This window comes from Pimephales promelas, chromosome 11 (assembly GCF_988280905.1).
Source record: "Pimephales promelas chromosome 11, fPimPro1.hap1.1, whole genome shotgun sequence".
Lineage (NCBI taxonomy): Eukaryota > Metazoa > Chordata > Actinopteri > Cypriniformes > Leuciscidae > Pimephales > Pimephales promelas.
Window position 1 is genome coordinate 24320842 of NC_142779.1, and position 20472 is coordinate 24341313.

The following is a 20472-nucleotide window of genomic DNA, read 5'->3' on the forward strand; positions in this document are numbered from 1 at the left end:
TTGTCTGAAGCTGGTGTACTGCTGGCGAATAATGACCAACTCTTGCTTGTATATAGCCAACTCTTGTTTAGGACTACAGTATGTTCATATTTTGTTCTTCCTTGTCTTTCATATATGATTCCTCTTCGTTTCATATATGATAGAGACATCCACTCTAGCATTGTGTGTTCGTGCATTTTGGGGGAAGGGGCACACATTGTTTCTCAAAATCGCTTACTGCACCTTTAATTTGAAAGGCTCATAGATTATATTAAATTTATGCATCGGTAATTCTCATGCACCAAATCTTGTAAAGATTTAATGCCACTGGAAAACTTGGGTAAACCCAGTGATTAGTTGCTCTTGCATACATGATATGCACCATACAATCAGTGAACAGATAATGCATGGTCTGTGGCCATTTTGTGACTGAAACTATAATAATAAAGGCCTAAAACGTATTGGGCCTGAATGACCTTCGGTATAGTGAGTTATAATAATGTTGGTATACCCAGTGTAGTTAATGTAATTGTAATATGTTTGGGCTGGTGGGCACATTGCAAAGTTAATTGAAAGAAGAGGAAACAGCAGGAGTAATCTGAGGCAGGTGGGGGCAGTGACAGGATCCCACCAATAAAATATTGATATAAGTCATTTGGCAAGGATGGAGGGTTTTAAAGCTGTGTGATGATGAGTTTTATTTTAGTGTGGGAGAGGTCAGTCTGGCAGCAAGGCAGAACACAACTGGAGCTCACAAAAAGTAGGGGAGGGGCTAAGAAGACCCCGCCCTCTCATGGTTTAAGTGACAGCTCCACAATTATCAATCATAAATGCCCAGCTGGAAATTACAAGTCAATAACAGTAAATCATATACTTGAGAAGTCTGATGAATCTGTAAACTGTAGAATTTTCCTGGATTCATTTGTTGGCATCTTTGTTTGTTTAGTTCAAAGCTGCAGTCTTTAGCTTTTCTGGGTTAAACATTATCCAAATTAAATTTTTGAGCATACATAACCAGCCAGTGTTCAAAACTATCTGATTGCCTTAGCTCGATTCAAAACGGTAAGCTTGTAATAATGTTTTTAATTCCAGTGGTAGTCTTTGCGTCATTATGTCACATCATTACACATAAAGGAGTCTTGGCTATAGACTATATTGCGAGTGAAGTTGTTGGAGGTGGAGATTGACAGACTTTTCTCACAGCACTTACTTGATATAATTAAACTTAGCAATTTGATGGCGGATCCAGAAAGGTTCAAACGACAATCACCAGTGACAACAGATTCACCTGCTGTAAAATGCAAAAGACTTCGGAGTGGCTACAGAAAAAGACTGGAACCGGGCCCATGCGAAAACAAGGATAAATATCGGAAGGACGTTAGTCACGCAATGCTGATATTGAACATGAACAATTTGAGAACAGGTATAATTTGCACGGTTTTACATGATATGATCAGTGATTGTTAAATCTAATCAGTGCAATTTACAGCAATGATTTATTTTCAGCTTTGTGAAATGGTACGATATCCTGCAGGTTCTAGCCATCAGGTTCTAGCCATGCAGGTTCTAGCTAGCAGCCTGAATCATGGGGTGCTTCTCATTTCTTATTTGTGCATCCTCGTTTCCTTTCCTTGCTTCCTTTCCTTGCGTCTCAGCTCCACCCCCTGTAGGACACGAGGGAAGGAAGCGAGGAAAGGAAAGGAGGACAGAGGAATCGAATAAAAGCTTTTTTATATCCATTGGAATACTTGATCACTCGAGCGTCACTCCACAGTGTCATCAGCAGCGCTAAAAGGATCTGCCCTCATGATGTTGAAGTTTGGTTATTTAATAAATTCATAATAAATAATAATAAAGATAGACTATACTGTTGAAATATATGAGATGTGTGGTTTATATAAACTGCAAAGGTAAAGTATAAATTAAAATGATTGTGACCGATGTGAGGGGGGAGGAGAATTGACACGTGCGTCACGTTTAGTCAATATAACAGTTCCGCGTAGGATGCACCTGTGTATCCTCGCTTATGACTCCTCAGGAAGCCTCCTCACTCCTCGATCCTCGACTCCTCACGGTGCAATTAGAGAATTGAGATGTCCTTCAAGATGGCTGAGCTCGATCGGTTTCCGGGTCATAGGAGGGAGGACGGAGGAGCGAGGAGACGAGGAGGGATATTGAGAAGCACCCATTGATGTAAGGTGAGGTGGATCCATGCTTTCATGTTGTTAAAGCCAAATTCTGACCCTGACATCTGAATGTCACAGAAGAAATTGACACTTAATCATGCCATATTGAAAGTCACATAAATCATAATTCTTCCCCAGTCTGATGCACAGATTGTCTTAATTATGTCTTACCTAAAATAAGTGAGTTTCTGCAATGTGACTGGCTGAATAGATATTTGCGTTAACAAGCAGTTTTATAAGTGTACCCAATAAACCCGTGGGGAGAGTATATGTATTTATTTATTTTTTTCAAACAGGACTCTCAAACCACTCTCTGCTCTGTAACAAGGTTCAGAGAAGAAGGAGGCAGGAACCGGATAATAATGAAAAATAAAACTTTATTTAAACAAAATAAACAAACAAAATACCTGCCAGCAGCCCCTCACGGACGACTGCTGGCTACCGAAAATAAAATACAAAATACCGGCCAGCAGCCCCTCGCGGACGACTGCTGGCTTACCAAATAAAATATGAAACACAAACAAAAGCAGGCCTGTTCCTCTCTCTATCATCCACTCCGTCGCTCCCCCTTTATGGCTCCGCTCCTTCGTGAGAGATGCGAGACCGGTGTGCTTCGCAGGTGCTGCTCATTAGCAATCGCAACACCGGCCTCGCGACTTTCTCTCACGTCCCTCGGCCGTCCTGCTCACCACATGCTCAAACCTAGGCACATGACTTCACTGGGCTGGTCAAGATCTTTATGAATTGCTTCTTTAAAGTTGTCTTTTACATTAAACTGGAATACTAAAGTATTCTAGCATCAAAAAATAAATAAATAAATAAATAAAAATACACACTTCACCTTTAACATCAAGTGTTTGAAAAGCCCTTTTCTAAGAAATCTGCCCTTGAAATAATTTACCATCGATATGCCATCTTGGCTGTATCTTCATGCATAGGCACTTTCAATTATGCAGGCCAGTGGAGGGAGACAGAGTGTGACGTTTCCTAAGTTTAAGCCCAGCCTATACAAAACGTGTTCCTACAGGACCCTAAAGGGAACAGTTTCACACTTGAGAGATGGTTAAAGGGGAGATCTCTCCACTGCTGCCGCTTCCATTATCTTTCACTGAGTGAGGTTCGGAGATGAAGTAGGGTTATGAGACAGGACTTTTGGAAGCCTGCGAGAGAAAATATGTCATTTCATATTGCTGTAGTGATGCTTTGTAGGTGACAGACCGTGACTAAAGGAAATACCACCCACTATTCTCTTTACACTTGTGTAGGCTATTTTGGGTATTTCTGCACACAATTTTTTTTTTCTTTTCAAATAATGTCTCGAAATCGTGAGCTTAGAATTATAAGTTTCTTTCTCAACTTTTGGTCAAAATTGAGTTTTTGACATAATCTGATCCATTAGGTGCTTATTAATGCCTGTGTGGTGTTATTTTTGAAGAAAAAAAAAAAAAAGATTAATAGATAAATCTATAATAGAAGATTATACTATAACAGTTTTGCCAGCTGGGATGCAAAAACTTTGATGCTCAATATCTCAGAACTACCCTAAACGGAGATATAACCTTATAATTCCAAGCTCAAGAAATGTGTGATATTGGTGAAATCTGTCATTTTAGGGAACATTTAGTCACATCAGAATCTATAACACCCATTTAGCAACAAAGCAGAACATCCAGACTGCATAGCAATGCACTGAACATCACTTTGAACACCTTAGCAACTGCATAGGTTTGTTTTGACAACCACTAAAATACCCTAGAATTGTGGAGGCACATTTCTTCATAACATATACAAATCTAGTAGTTTAATAAGGGGTTATGTGCATGGCATGTGCATCCAGCACAACACATCTCTGCTTGCCCTCAGGTGCTTGAATTGTGAATAATTGACCACTAGGTGGAGACATATTTGTAATAATCGTACTTTTAATGTATGCCTCACTGTCAGATAACCAGCAATCACATCTGAATAAGTTCTCAGTATGCAAATCAAGTACTGTAGTAATGACTTACACCATGGTAAAAAGAAAGAACTAAAAGAAAAGAAACCAGAAGTTAAGTGTCTTGCTCATAGGGATAGTGATCATTATCAACACTAAAATATTCTAAATCAGTGGATCTCAATCCTCACCACACTCTCACATATATGTTGCTTTTGCTTAGAAAGATCTATTGTCAAACCAAACATTATTCAGACACCAGATATTATTTTTAAAATGTTTTTACTAGTGGGTGCAGGGCACTATTGTTCATTTATGTAAGTGAGGATAGAAAAATAAAGTAAACTGTGACATTATACCATGCAACCTTTTTACACCACAGACTGAACCAAATTAAACATTGCTTGGTAGTTGGTTGAGCTACTGTAAATTGGTATTATATAATTGTGTTCAGACAACCATTCAACCTAATTCATTTGTGAGACAGTACAATAGAAGTTTGGCCAAAACCAGTGAAATATCAACTGATTTGATAACTCTAAGTTCTTATATTGTATTTTCATTTTCTAAACTATCGCGATTAAACTGTGATAATGTGAGAAATCTTGAAGGTGTCTCAATATATTTTGGTTTGACTGAACCTAAAAATAACCAAATACTAAGCAATGTCTTGAGTTTTAGTTGTTTTAGCTAAATTGAATGCTTATTTTGATTTATTTTATACAATTTAAGTAATTTGAGACTCCCTCAGAAGTGTGTTGTCTCCACCTCCTGGGTCCGAACCACTGGTCTAAATAGAACCATATCTGTGGCTAAATAGAACCATATCAGTAATTCGCTGTCAAAGTGACGGCAAAGTGAACGGGAGTCAATGGAATGCTAACAGCAGGTGAAGGCTTGCTAACCAATGGCAGCCCCCATGGTAGCTTCAGTTTCCGGCTGGTGGATTACCCCCTTGGTTACATGGCAGTTTATGGCTCATGTGATTGGCTCAAAAACACCAGCGTCCAGATATCATTGGCTGCATCCAAATATGCATACTTCCCTACTCGCTCTTAAAAAATAAAGGTTCTTTATTGGCATTGATGGTCCCATGAAGAACATCTCGGATACGTATGTCCCTGAGTAGGGAACGGAGACGTTCCGTCGGATAATGACGAATGGGGTTTCGCTTAGAAAGACTTTGAGTATTACAAAATGAGCCAATGGCAAAGAAATGCCATGGGTCTGCGGATTTTGCATAGCGTATCTCCACCTTACCTCGTGGGTATAAAAGGAGCACACCGGCAATATGCAGGTATGATTCTTCGCTGAGGAGGCAAGACTGAACTCGGCTGTTCCAGCAGTATAGCGGAAGGTGGCAGGAAGACGGAATGTCTCCGTTCCGTACTCAGGTAATGAGGGTTACATACGTAACCGAGACGTTCCCTTTTGTTGTTGCTCTCTTCCAGTGCCCTGCGTAAATCTGAGATCCCTGACGTTAGACTGGCACGAACGAAGGACTCATATTTAGCACAGGAATACCAAGGTACACTGGGGAGCCTATTCCATAGTTTAGAGGAAATATGCAATTACTGCCAACCCAGAAGGGGGGGACTTAAAAATACACATATGACCCGAAGGAAGCGTATGGAGAAACACTGGGGTGTCCAGCTGCAGGTGGAATATTTTAACCCCAGGGGTGGCAAAGTGGCTTGCCAAGGGAAAGGCACATGCTCATAGAGACTTACAGTGGAAATACACATGTGGGGGTCATCACCCAGAGCCTAGAGCCCAAGAGCTTGCCACACTCCGGGTGGAGTGGGCAGTCACTCCAAGGGGGCATGGACAACCTTGCTGCTGGTATGCCAAAGCAATGGCGTCCACTATCTTGCTTGGAGAGAGGCTTTCCCTTCAGCTTCCCACCATAACAAAGAGCTGGTCTAAGGTCCTGACACTGCATCCTGTCTACGTAGGCACGAAGAACGTGTACTAGACTGAGCAGTGCCAAGGCTGGGTCTGCCTCCTCTGGGGGCAGCACTTGCAGGTTCACCACCTGGTCCCAGAAGGGAGTGGTAGGAACCTTGGGCACATGTCAAGGCTGGGGTCTCAGGTTCACGTGAGAGTAGGCCGGCCCGAATTCCAGGCACGCTTCAACAACGGAGAATGCATCCAGGTCCCCTACCCTCTTGATGGAGGCCAATGCAACCAGGAGTTCCGTCTTCTTGACAGGAACTTAAGCTCCACTGATTGCAAAGGCACAAAGTCAGCACTCTGCATGGCAGTTAGAACCACTGAGAGGTCCTAAGAGGGAATGAGAGGAGGAGAGGAAGATTCAGTCTCCTTGCTCCTCTCAGGAAACTGACAATCAGGTCATGCTTCCCCACAGACTTACCTTCGATAGGGTCGTGGTGTGCGGCAATAGTGGCAACATAGACCTTCAGGGTGGAGGGAGACAGCCTTCACTCCAACCATCTTGAAGGAAGGTAAGCACGACACTGATCGAGCATCTCCGGGGGTCTTCTCGGTGAGAAAAGCACCAGTTGATGAAGAGGTTCCACTTCAATGCATAGACGTGTCTAGTGGACGACGCTCAAGCGGAAGTGATGGTAGCCACCACCGCTGATGGTAGGGTACTCAAACCTACCTCGTCCCGTCCAGGAGCCATATGTGGAGGTTCCAAGATCAGGATGAGGGTACCATAGGGTCCCTGTTAAAGGAGGTCCTTCCTCAGATGAAATGGCCAGGGAGATGCTGTCGCGAGTACAAGTTCGGAGAACCAGGCCCGGTTGGGCCAGTGTGGTGCAACCAGAATGACCTGCTCCTCATCCTCCCTGATCTTGCACAGGGTCAGTAAGAGAAGGCTCACTGGGGGAAATGCATAATTGTGCAGGCCCCGTGGCCAGCTGTGCGCCAGTGCATCCTTGCCAAGCGTGCCCTCGGACAGGGAGTAAAACTGGTCACAGTGGGACGAGTCCCACTCGTCCCGATCCCAAATCAGCTGCACTGACGGGGTATAGAGTCGCCATTCTCTAGGAAGAGGCTGAAGCCGTTAGAGCTCGTCACCTGCACAGTTCAGGACTCCCGTAACATGACAGGACTCCATAAGAGGTGGCGGGTAATTTGCGACATACGGCAGGAGTGTAGACCACCTTGTTGGAGATGTACTCTACAGTATTATCTGATCGGACTAGTACGTGCTGGTTCTTGACGTACTGCCAGCAACACAAGGCAATTTACATGCCATAGGCGCTGTGGTCCTTTCTAGGGGCCCGCGGCAGCATGTCCATTGCACATAGCGCTCCAGCCCGTGCCTGGACACTCCAGCCCGTAGAAACTGAGGTTCAACCACGGGGTGAAGGTCTAACGGCAAGTTGGAGTAACTGGTACTCGGAGCACGCCGTGTTGCCATGCCCACCTCAGCCAAAGCTGAAGCGGTCTCATATGAAGCAATCTGAGTGGCATTGCCATGGCTGCATCTTGAACAGCAGCTTGTGAGGCGAGTGGTCCAGATATGCAGGAACAGGATTGGTCATAACCCGCCGGCTTCTCCGGGACAATGAAGCATGGTCTGTGAAACCTGGACCTCATTTCGGAGCAGACTCCCCAGAAGCGGGGAGGAGACTGTGCGAACTGAATCGCAAACCGAGTCTGATGGCTCGTGCAACCCAGCGGGACAGGTTTGGAAGCTCAGAGAGGCTCCCAAAGACTGTGCAAGCAGGGTCACGTGAGCCACAGATGTGGTGCCATTTGGGACGGGGCCATTATAGACCTTTTAACAGAGCTTCTCTTCTTTCTCATGCCCCCTGCTGGATCCCTAATAGTGTTGCAAAATCCACCTAGCTATACTAACAATGATAGGTTATGGGCACATCTTTAGAGTCCATTCAGTCCTTGCACGTACTATCCCGAAATCTCTCTGTGCCGTGCGGGTCTGTGGAGCTCTCAGAGGAACAAGCCTCCTGGCTCGTCTCTGTGGCATGGGCAGAAAAACGGCTCTGTCCCGATCCCACCCTATAATCAGTGCTTTTAACAGCTCTCATTTTCTGCTGTATATATAACTGTAATTGTCAGGCAATACTCCCATAGCAATGCATATGTTCGGCAGTAAATTTCAGAGCAATACTGTGAGGAACCAGACAAATTTCCTCAAACACACACACACACACACACACACACAGTATAACACAAAAGCTACAGAATAGCTAAATAATGTCAGCTGAGTATGTTTGCGGAGGAAAATCATAGAAAGCCAACATTTTTTTTATATATATATAAAATAAGAATGAGTATGTGTAATTCACAAAGAGAATTATGTGTTTTATGTCAAACATATGAATAAAGAAGAAAGCCAGAACACGACACTTTTCTGCATTAATATTACCTGATGTATATGTATATATATATATATTTTTTTGTTTTGTTTTTTTCATTAATATGATGTGGTTTGAAGACTGAAAAAATGGTTTCAGAAGAAGTGAGTGGTTACTTTATGTCATAATTTGATCAAATGAAATGGTAAAAATGATTGCTATCTCTGAATATTTCCAAAGTATAAATATTTTCAAAAATAGTGGCAGATTCATTTATTAGCTTTTCCTGACGTACTTTTATAATGATTCAGTTCAGATTTGATAAAATAACTTGGGCTTCATAAACTAGTCTGAAACTGAATGTATAACAGTTCGTAACATATTCTTGACTTCAGCTGCACTGGTTTTATTGCTTTCCTCTTCGATACAACAGTTTCTTCCCAGTGAACATAACAAAGCCATACACAAATGACTGAAGAACTGCCATACGCTCTCATAAAAGTGTCACACATCTGTTGATCAAATATAATGTGTCACCTATACTTGTGCCAAGTGCAGAATGGACAAATGCATTGATATGAGGGCTGAACTGTGGGATGTCTTGTGAGTGTTCAGTGCTTTCAGTTAGACAGACATGAGACATGCTGAATGTGCGCAATGTCCAAAAGTGGCAGTTGCGACTTTGGATAAGCATTTTCCATAACTCTTGCAGGAACTAGGTGACCCATACAGGAAAAATTTAGTGTATGACAATGAATGAAAAGTTACCATTTTCAGGCCACCAAAACACTGCTGTGAATGGCCAAAATGAATTTTCAGCATCATTACTTCAGTTTCCAGGGTCACAAGATCCTTCAGAAAATCATTCTAATGCTGATTTGATGCTTAAGATAAATGTGTTATCAATGTTGAAAACCATTTCGCTTTTAAAAAACGGAGATATATTTAAGGATTCTTTAACGAAGAGGAAGTTTGTTTGAAATAGATATCTTTTGTAACATTATGAATGTCTTTAAAAACAATAGTTCCCCCCAAAATAAAAATTATCCCATGATTTACTCACCCTGAAGCCATCCTAGGTGTATGTGACATTCTTCTTTCAGATGAATATAATAGTTATATAAAACAATGTCCTGGCTCTGCCAATTTTCTTATTCACTGCCTGAAGCTAGTTATTTTAGTCGGTAAAGTTTTAAACACATTTTTCTTACACAAACGCATCTCTTCACTTCAGAAGGCCTTTATTAACCCCCCAGAGCCGCGTGGAATACTTTTATCATGAATGAATGCACTTTAATTAACTTATTTAAGGCTACACTGTGTGATTTTTACCCCCATCTAGTGGTGAAAAGTTATATGACCATCCAGTGAATATTAGTTTCTGTTCCTCTCAATTCCGATTTCGTTTTAACTCCTACGGTGGCCAATGTAGTCCAAGATTAACATGGCTTCCAGTTCGACCTCGTCCATGAGTGTTAACTCAAATGTAAACGCGAAAGGCGAAGCTTGAATTAACGGGTATGTCCCTCTTTGGCTAATGTACTTTCAAGATGGAGGTGCAACATGGCGACCGACATTAGAACCCCTTACCCGTATGTATTTTCAATGACATATTATACACTCATGATAATACTTTATTACTTGAACAAAGTAAATACATTAATAACCACATATATTTTTGAAAGAACTAAGTGTAGCTTTAAAAAATATACAGCTATTTACTCCCATTACAAAGCTTGGTAGAGCCAGGACATTTTTGTACATATAAATTTGTATCTGTCTGTAAGAAGAATGTAATATACACCTAGGATGGCTTCAGGGTGAGTAACTCATGGCCTAATTAAAATTTTGGGAGAACTATCCCTTTAATGTCACTTTTGATCAACTTAAAGGAGAACTCTGGTCAATTTTGCTGTCAGTACAGACACAAACGACAAAAATCAGTGTTGCCTACACCATGTTATCGTCTTTTTAAAATTCGCATTTGATTTGAAAACAAAAACAGTCTTTCACAAACACACATTTATTGATAATGGATTCCCTGTGCAATGGATCACGGTACACAGTGAGCAGAAACACAGAGTATAGGTAGCTAAATGAGACCTGATACGCCATATTTATTCACATTTGAGATCAGTTGTTTGCATTGACCACTCATCACAGAACAGTAACAAGAGTTTTACATCACGTTTGGAGTTTCTGGAATGATTTTGGTATTACTTTTCCCAATTTATTTGTGTCATGGCTGTCCAAAGTGATCTTAAATCATTTTGAACACACATATTTCATCCCTGAGGGTATTGCAAATTACAATAAGAGCTTAAACTCTCAACTACTCCATGAAAAACTCCCAGAAAAAGTGCACAATTAGCACCAGCAGATAATATATATATATATATATATATATATAAAGGTTTGCTGTGAATTATGGACTGAACTCAATTTATGCACAAATAATATTAAGATCATATGGTAACATGCAAATCATAAATACAGGTATAGATGAAATAACAGTTAAAGAGTAACATGATGAACGTAAAGGTACACAGAATAAGTCATATTTATGATTTTACAAAAACAGTATTTCGTGAAAAAGAAAAGTACAAAGTTGGCACAGATGATTCACTTAAGAAAAATCACTTGTGTGTTCATGAAATCAACCATTATGGATTATACTTTAAGACAAATAACATTGACAGTAGGAACAAATTACATATCAGTTAATTACATGCACAATAGCCATTGTTTAACAGCGTCTTGTACTGTGCAAATAATTACAAACATAAAGACTGATACAGTACAGCTAAAAAAAAAATAAAAATACTTTTTAGATGTATAGACTAAAAATGTCATATTCTGGCCCATAAAATTATTCAAGCTAGATTTGAACTCATCAATAAATGCTGTAGTGAGCTTGTGGCATTGTGACAACATACACCTTTCTATTCATAGATGTTAAAAAAGCTTCAAGTACACGCTACGCTAAGAAAACGCGTTCCATTCATCCACAAATCAAAGCTTTAAATGACTATTAAAGCAGTCAACCGTTTAGCAAGCCTTTATTAATACTATGAATTGTCAAACTAATAACACTCTCATCCAGAAATTTTGTTTTTAACAATGCATTAAATAAATTAATCTTTAGCATATACAACATCCTTTATTATCTTTAAGGATTTAGAGTCACTGAAAAATAATGAAAAAAAAAATCTATAAAAAAATTAAAAGAAGGTATATAATATCTAATTTGATAATAAAACAACAAACAAACAAACAAAGAGATGTGTGTTGAAATATGGTAGTGAAGGACCCATTTCTGCCAGAATACTGACGGTTCATCAATAAAGTGCTTAACTCAAACAGAAGAATTGAAGTTATAGGCTAAAACTATAAAAGTCATGAAGATATAAAACTCATTAAATGGTCAGAAAAAGTGAACACAATGCATTTAGATGTCATATAAAATCATTATGCTAAATGTAATGGGGGTAAATGGGATGAAAAATTAAAATTATACAGATGCATTTATTCTAGAACAACATATTTTTTATTCTATAATTATTCTAAAATGTCAGTAAATAAATATGTGTACATGTAGACAACAATAAAAAAAGTTATTTTCTAATAGTCTTATGGTCCCAAGAACTACACATTTTGCATGTTTTATTTTAAACTCGCAACAATTGCAACTTAGTCTCTTTAAAGCAATGTCCAAGTTCAATGGATACTAACTAAATCATCAGTTCACCCAAAAATACAAATTCTGACTTTATTTATTATTGGATACTACTTTTTTTGAGAATAAAGAAAGTGGGAAAAGACAAATACAAAAGACTAAGACAAATTATGACAGAATTTTCATTTTAGGGTGAACTGATCCTAAAGTTCCATTCTTTTGATTGATTTTCAAACATCTGCTAGACTAAATTCAATTCCACAGAGAAAACCATTTAAAGGGGTCATGATAAGAGAAATCAAATCTTTTGAGATATAAGAGGTCTTGTTACCATTAAAAAGTCCTGCAAGTTTCATAGTTAAAAAAACAAAGCATTTATTTAATCAAGGCTCATTTGGATACTGTGGGATTTGTTGCATCACACAAGAAAATAAATTTTCATATGCCTGACTCCAGGGGAAGACATTGATATGGTTATACATCATCACACCATAGGACTCAGCCACTGGCGTTCAGTCGCTTAGTGGCTATATGTTTGTCCGATGCATTTTGTTTAGTAAACAAGGCACAATGTAATGGATCATTCGCAAAGATGAAGCGGACAACGTTTTTGAAATTGACAGCAGCTGCGCAAACCGTAAGTAAAAGATTTCATAATGCTTTTTATCTGTAAATTACGGTTTTATGTGGATAAGTTTTCAAAACATTTCATTGCATGTCATAGCGAGTAGACGTTGATACTGTTTCCTATGCAATGACATTAGCCAATCATGACAGTGGCCATTTACTGACAAACCTTAAAGGAGCCGCCCCTTAACAACTGATCACTTCAGACATGGGTCTGAATAAAGGTGGTAAAATAATTGTTTTCTTGTATATATATATTTGTTTTTGTGTGTAAACTGTTTTAACATTATTAGTGAACCTCAAGATAAACAATAAAAATAATGCGTGTCATGACCCCTTTAAAATGTAGCAGATCTCTGCCACTGTGGTGCTACTGGTAGACTGTTCTGAGATCAGTTGACAAGATGTCTTTGTCTTTCACTCAGTTTATTGTCCAGAAAGGCACGTCTCCAGGACTAAATCCCCTCCTCTCACCTATAGGCTCAGATGAAGTTATTGCTGATCTGACGCTGATGTTCAAATAAATCCTCGATTTCAGCGCTGTAGGCATCGCCTGTGAAAGAAGAGTGCATCAGACAGGGAATTTAAGGCACTAGTGCAAGCATGTTGTGAATCATTCATTGATATGGGGATCATACCTGCATGGCAGCCGTACATAAACACTCTGTGTCCATCATATTTACATCGACAACGCATGACGTTGTTCATGAAGTCTGATTCAGCCATATCCAGGGACGGATTTACCTCAACCTGACAAAACACACACAAGAATGAATAGAACCATTCAGTAATTATGTCAATTTGTAGGCCAACCCAGCAGGACAATTTACCATGGGTTCTCTTTGGATTTTTTTTTTTTTTTTTTGAGCAGTTTATGGTCTTGTACTTTTTGTACTTATAGACTCCAGGTATGCAGTTCTGGAAAATGGTGGCACTGGAGACTTTATGGTTAATATCTTTCAAATTAATACAGTATATTTTCTTCTCAACCTGTTTTTCACTGTAAAAAAAAAAGTTAAAAAAAACTTAAAAGTTTAAGTCAACCAGCTGCAGGACATCTTTGAGTTCTCAACTTGGGGTCATTAGTTGTACACACTTTTTCATGTTAAATTGTTGATTAAACTTTAAAACCGAATTTTTCAAACAAAATGTTGGATTTTTTACAGTGTTGGTGACCCTGCTGCCCCAATGAGGATTTCTTTCCAACGGACACCAAAAAATAAAACAATTATTTATTCTATTTAAAAAAATGTATTCTTTTGAACACAAAAGAAGATATTTTAAAGAATGTTAGTAACCAGACAAATGACTTACAGTAGTATTGTTTTCCTAGTCAATGGCTTCTGTCAAATGTTTAATTGCAAACATGCTTTAAAATATCTTCTTTTGTGTTCAACCGAAAAAAGAAATTCATACAGGGTTGGAACAACTTGAGGGTAATTGATGAAAAAAATTTTCATTTTTGGGTGAACTATTCCTTTAATTTAGCAATTTCTACAGAATCCTTCCCGTGGGCATTTAATCATTTTGACTTTTCTGTTCATTCTCCTTTTTGGCACATTTTGGCACACTGCTCAATAATTATTCACATATGAATGTAAGGTGTTTTACACTTACAGCCCTCGCTAACAATAAAATATCACTTATAAATTATTTTATACAAAAAAAAAAAAAAGTAGTTATTGGGTTTGGAAATGGTAAAATGTGCTTGGGGAAAAAATGTGATCAAAATATCGACTTATCTAATAATTATAATAAATTAAATATGTGTATTAGAACTGTATTAAATATAGATTTATTTTTTTATTTTATTTTTTATTTTTTTTTACAATGCCAGCCTGAAATAATACTATTTTTATAATTTCATTATGGCATTGTAAAAATTTCAAAGTTGCAGACATGCAGAACCAATAAGGACATGGAACTTGTAAGGAAGTGTTATGCAAACAGATCACTCATCAAACCACTTTACAAATTGGCTCCACCAAACCAGACTCACAAATTACAGTTATAAAATCACAATATAATAATTTAATAGTCCAACAAGATGCTGTACGCAGGGTATGAAGTCAAAAGAGCATGTTTGAGCAATAGTACGCTATACATTGAATGTGATTATGCCTACTAGGCTTGAGAACTTTTTAAACGCTGATACAACAGTACTTTTATTTTCAACACTGTTGAAATACTATTCCTAGTAGCCAAAGGGTAATTATTCTGTGAACACATTCAAGTCTCACTTATCTTTTCTTTCTTTTTTTTCTTTTTTCTTTTTTTTTTGCACTTTTATTAAAAGTGTGCAACTTTAACTCTGGACTGTAGAGATATGGGTCTGTCTGAGCATATGCTTGAGTGAGAAAGTGCCTGTAAAACTGACGGGAGTAAATGACTCTGAACTTAATTGACCATGTCTAATAGAGGGGGATATAGCCTGCTTTTCTCCTCCAGCAGGGAAAGCTTAGCATTGGGTTATTTTTGGTGTAGAATTAAAGACAAGTAACTCAAGGAAAGAGCAACAAGTTTGTCTGGTTCATGAAGTATAGATGCTTCTTTTACACAGCGTCTTTGCTCAGACAGGGTTGGCATGGGGTAGCTGGCATCATTCTACATGGAGATGGTAACTGACCTTTTGACTATCACCACTGCTCCTTGCTGTGCCATATATAGCAGCAGCCCGATGCCGGTTTGTAATTAGCATCTGCCAAACGTGCTTAAAATACATGCAAATCTATCATGGCGACATGTCGAGCAAATAAATCTTCAAAAAGGTCAGAGAACCCGAAGGTACACTGTAATTAAAACAAAGCTTCACATCAACCTATGTTTTACAACTGGGATGTATAAAAGGCCTCTTGATTGGCCCCTAAAGCTGCTCTTTGATTGGCTGGTTATGCGTGTGAAGCTCAGCTGCGGAAGTGCCCACAGTGATTTGGGATGATTAACATGTTTCCAAAGTTAATGACAGAGGAAAACGTAGAAAAACTGCATCCTGAAAAGAGAATCTACTCTTGAAAGAATAGTGAAAAATGTGTTGCGCGTGACTGCCCTCTTCCACCGTTCAGATGTTCTGAATCATTTCACCTGCATGATGTAGTCTCCAGGTCTCACGTCGGTGATGTCTATCCACTGGCAGTCGATGTCGTGGCGGTACGTGTCCCAGCAACCCACTGAAATGCCTTGATCTCCATAATTGTAACATGAAAAGCGTTTGTGAAGTCCTGGAGATAAACACAAAAACTGTTTTGTTTGCTCTCGTAAACCAATTAGTATCCGCTTTAATGTAACTACTCTTTTACCCTCAGGACAGAAGGTGTCTTCTAGACAGAAACTGGCTTTGTGTCCTTCAGCCACTCTGCTTCCGTTGAGTGTGAGGAGATCATAATGTGTGAACACTTCAATGCTGTGATAATGCCTGAAAAAAATTAAAAAATAATGTAAGTACAAGCAGCATTGTATAATAAGTGATTGCCAAGGCAAGAATCTCTATTACCATTGCCCATACTGTACATACCTTCACTGCTCATGCTAACCACATAAAAGATCATTGAAATCATGCAAATTGTTCGCGGACGATATTGAGAATGCATCGAATGCAGAAATGAGAGAATCGAACCGTTAGAAATCCCAGGAGAGGTTGCGGGAGGAATCCTGTAAACTTTAAACTTCTTGTATTGACTGTACGATTTCGTCAATCATATAAGATCATTACAAATCACACTGTACAAAATGGATCTAATAAACTTTGTACAACATGTATGTAGATTGTATGATGATTGACCTAATGAATCAGCGCAGTCTCATCCCAAGACGTCATATAACCGACGTCTTGGGACGTCTTTTGACCATACATCAACATCCGCCGTTTTAGAGTACCCTTTAACGTCGGTTAGATGACGTTATCGGATCCTAACCCTACCCCAGACCTAAACCTACCCCGTCACCTAATTGACGTTAAAGGTAAAGCGTCAGTTGTATGACGTCCCAGGATCGTCATGTAACCGACATTAAAGGGTACCCTAAAACGGCGGCTGTTGACGTATGGTCAAAAGACGTCCCAAGTCGTCAATTAAATTACGTCTTGGGATGAGACTGTGTTAATTGAATCGTAGGCTATGTAGGCTATATAAGTTAATACATAATTGTTTGGGGGGGTTTTCATGGTAATCTTAAATCGAAATCTGAAAATTTGCTTCCGCTCTGGAATAGGCGTTGCAAATATTGGCGCAGAGTGAACAGACTTTCCTTGAAAAAGACTTTGATATCGCTTACCCACAACACCCTAGAAAAAATGGCGGGAATTTTCCCAGACTCTATTCCAGAATATGTAAAAATGTAGTTGACTTATATTTCATGCTGGCTCGTGAACATGGGCAGAACAAAGGTTCACTATGGACCACTGTCGAATGACCTCACTGCTCGATGAAGGTGTTGGCTGCTACGGTAACACCCTTTACAGGAAGTTGTTGTTATGCTGACAGAGTTACGGTTGCGGAGTTGTTTATTCAGCTCGTCTGAATAGACTGCTTTCAAATGCCAACTTCTCTGGTGTTTTTAAAAGATTAATAAAACAGGCTTGGCCTGCGAACACGCAAAGCCCACAACTCCTCCACAACAGAGTGCCTTGTTCCCACAGAATGGGTTTGCAATTATTTTCAGAACACATGTAAAGGGAGTGGAGGTGCTCAAAGCAACTAATTAATCTGAAAGATGATGGCAAGCTTTCTGACCACCCTTGACCGGTTTTATAAACAGGAGTGCATGTTCATTGCACATTGAAATAACTGTGTGAACTCAACTGAAATGAAATGTACCCACAAATACTCTTCTAGAATAAAAGATTGTCATACGTCAGGGTTATTCCTACATTATTTAAGGAAATGTACCCACAAATACTCTTCTAGAATAAAAGATTGTCATACGTGAGGGTTATTCCTACATTATTTCGTTTAATGTGCTGTCAGCATTATTTTAGTATTTATTGTCCCAGGTGTGGAGGATGCAGAAGACTATCATGATATAATCAATGTACTGGGAATGTACACCAAAAACTGTGTTTGACTACACCACATGTCTGGATGAATATATGCTGCACTTATAAGACTTTACATTGTCATGAAAAAGAGTAAGGAAAACAAATTTCATTTAAAATTGAATTTACCAAACGCAGCTGGTATCATTTATCTTTTATGTGGAAAATGAGTATTGGAAGCATTTCAGATATTTCAGTATCGATATGTATAAATCTATATTTTTGAAAACACTACATTGTACTTGGTTTCTTATTTCAGATACCTATTTAAAAGACTACAGTTAAAAAATATATATTATATATGAAATTCAACGCACCAAAGTGGCTAGTAGAAGTGACTGTGTTACACACCGCTGTTGAAATGATATAGTCATGATCAGGATGAAATATAAAATGCATATAAAAATCAATTTAAACGGACACTCCACCCATTTGCATTAAGATTTCCATTGTTAGAAATCCAGTCATACTATGAATGGTCGTTCAACACTTTCTCATTTTCCCCGGAGACGAGAGAAATCCGCTATTTGCTTTTTTTTACTTCCTCCTACAATGATGCAAAAAATCGTCATTTTACGTCAATGTAGGAGGAAGTGTAAGGGAGGGGACTTCTGTAAAGACTACAAGCACTAGTTCACCCTTTCAAACCCACCTATAGGGGGTTGGACCTAATGCGCTAACAGACCTATCACAGATCAGTGCCAGTGTGTCTGATTTCACCGGCAGAAACTTTTTGAAAATATGGACAAAGGTACTGAATACGCAGACGGATGCATTATATGGCGCTTTTCCACTGCATAGTACGGTACGGTTCGGCTCAGTACGCTTCGACTCGGCGCGGAACAGTTCGGATCGCTTTTCGTTTCCACTGCAGTAGTACCCCTTCAAAGTGTGTGGGACTGATCGTTATTTGCGCCCACCTCTACTGCCATGACATCATCTTAAAAGCGCCACATTTTCAAACCCACAACACAGGAACAATGGAGACTATCGAGGGGATGGTGTTCCTGATTCTCGGTATGTGGTTGTTTTTAACTGCTAGACGGAAAAATGTGTTTAAAATGAGGCTGATGGCAGCAAAACAAAAATACTGCTAAAAAAGTGTCTCGTGTCTCGTGTCGCAAATCCAATGACGCTGGTAGTGACGCTGGTAGTGACGATTCTGTCTGACCAATCAGTGATCTGCAGTGTTTCACGTCACATTTTAGTACCGGTACGGTACGCTTGGAACCTCAACAGACCAGGTACCATTTAAAGCGACCTGAAGCGAACCGTACTGTACCGTACCATGCAGTGGAAAAGCACCACAAGTGAGACGTACCGAACCGAACCGTACCGTACTATGCAGTGGAAAAGCGCCTATAGATAGGGTGGGGTACCGAAACACGGTGCCAATAGGGAACCGGTTCCAACGTAAACGGTAATAACCAGACCAAATATGAACGAAAATTTCAGTGTCTGAGTCTCTGTGTCATGAGGCGCACACACGCGAAGCATAGCTGTCAACTCTCCCGTTTTTTTCCGGGTTTTTCCGACGTTCATCCTCAGACGCAACACCGCGCACGCTGTCACAAAAAAAAAAAGGTGTACACAGCCATGCGAATACATCACACATATGTAGGCTAGTAATAAACTCTTTAGACTTTTAATGGTTAGCGCTTTATTTTTAAATTTTGAGGGTAAGAATCATGTAAAATAAAATAAAAATGCCTTATTTGGGGGATGGAATCCGGGAAATCTCCCTTATTATCAATGTTGACAGCTATGACCCAAAGTCTCTCGCTCTCTCCCTCTCCATCTCCCTCGTGCGCGCACTATATGGTTTGGAGCACAGTCTGATCTGTCTCGCATGCGCGCTCTTGCTCACTCGCTCTGGGTAAAGGGAGATGTTTACTAATTTGCGGGCATCAGGGAGCCGTTATCAATATACAGGAGACTCCCGGAATGTCTGATAGCGAGGGGATTAATGAAGACGCCGAAGACAAAACGCTCCAAGGTTTGGCTGCATTTCACGTGTAAAATTACACGTCAGAGTAATGTGGCGATTGTCTGAAGCCCATATAGAATCACTCCAATCCATTGGCAATACAATCCACAACCACTAAAAAAAGTCATTTTCTGCCTTTTATCGGCCAAGTAGGACCCAAATTAGACATAGTCATGTCTCCACCGGTGGAATTACCCTTTAACTGTTTAAAAGAATATGCAACAAAAACAATATAAAAATAACAGATAGACGGAAAAGAAAAAATAACTAATAAGAAAATACAAAAAAAATAGATGTTGCACATCTGTGCAAATGTTTCGTGGTCTTGGAGTCCAGTTTCCTTTATGCATCACACTGTATTCTTAGCAAGGGGAGCTTTTTATAAAACAAGATGACCAAACTATGTTTTCCCAGCAGCTCTCAGGCTTCTGTTTCATTCTGTCTAGACATTAAAACAGAAGAAAGAAGGAAACCCTCACCTGTGGCACTGGTGCCAGGTCCAGGACTCTCTTGAGGAGCGTGGACGGAAGTCGGCTCTGCCCAAGTTCATGATACGAGAGGAGAAACGCAGAAGCCGGCGGTGTCCGTAGGGCCACTGCATACGGCTGGCAGAGGAGGACAGACAGTTCTCCTCATGAGCACAGGTGAGCAGGTGCAGAGGCCTGTCTTCCAGGTAAGCGCTCTCCTGCACGAGCTGTGCATCCAAAACCAGGTCAGGTGCCGCTAAAACAAGATGTTGATTCACTCATTGGGATCATTC

General features: G+C 39.7%; 1 protein-coding gene across 1 annotated transcript in view; it reads right to left on the reverse strand.

Moving 5' to 3' along the window:
* Nucleotides 1-10417: 10417 nt before the first annotated feature.
* The window catches only part of loxl4 (lysyl oxidase-like 4), a 46717-nt gene continuing 36662 nt past the window's right edge, over nt 10418-20472 (reverse strand). The window contains exons 11-15 of the mRNA XM_039657151.2: nt 20192-20435; nt 15993-16108; nt 15778-15914; nt 13335-13446; nt 10418-13249 (exon numbers count right to left, since the gene is read on the reverse strand). Of these exons, the coding sequence (XP_039513085.2) occupies nt 13179-13249; nt 13335-13446; nt 15778-15914; nt 15993-16108; nt 20192-20435 (680 nt within the window). The 3' untranslated portion in view covers nt 10418-13178. The remainder of the gene's footprint in view (nt 13250-13334; nt 13447-15777; nt 15915-15992; nt 16109-20191; nt 20436-20472) is intronic.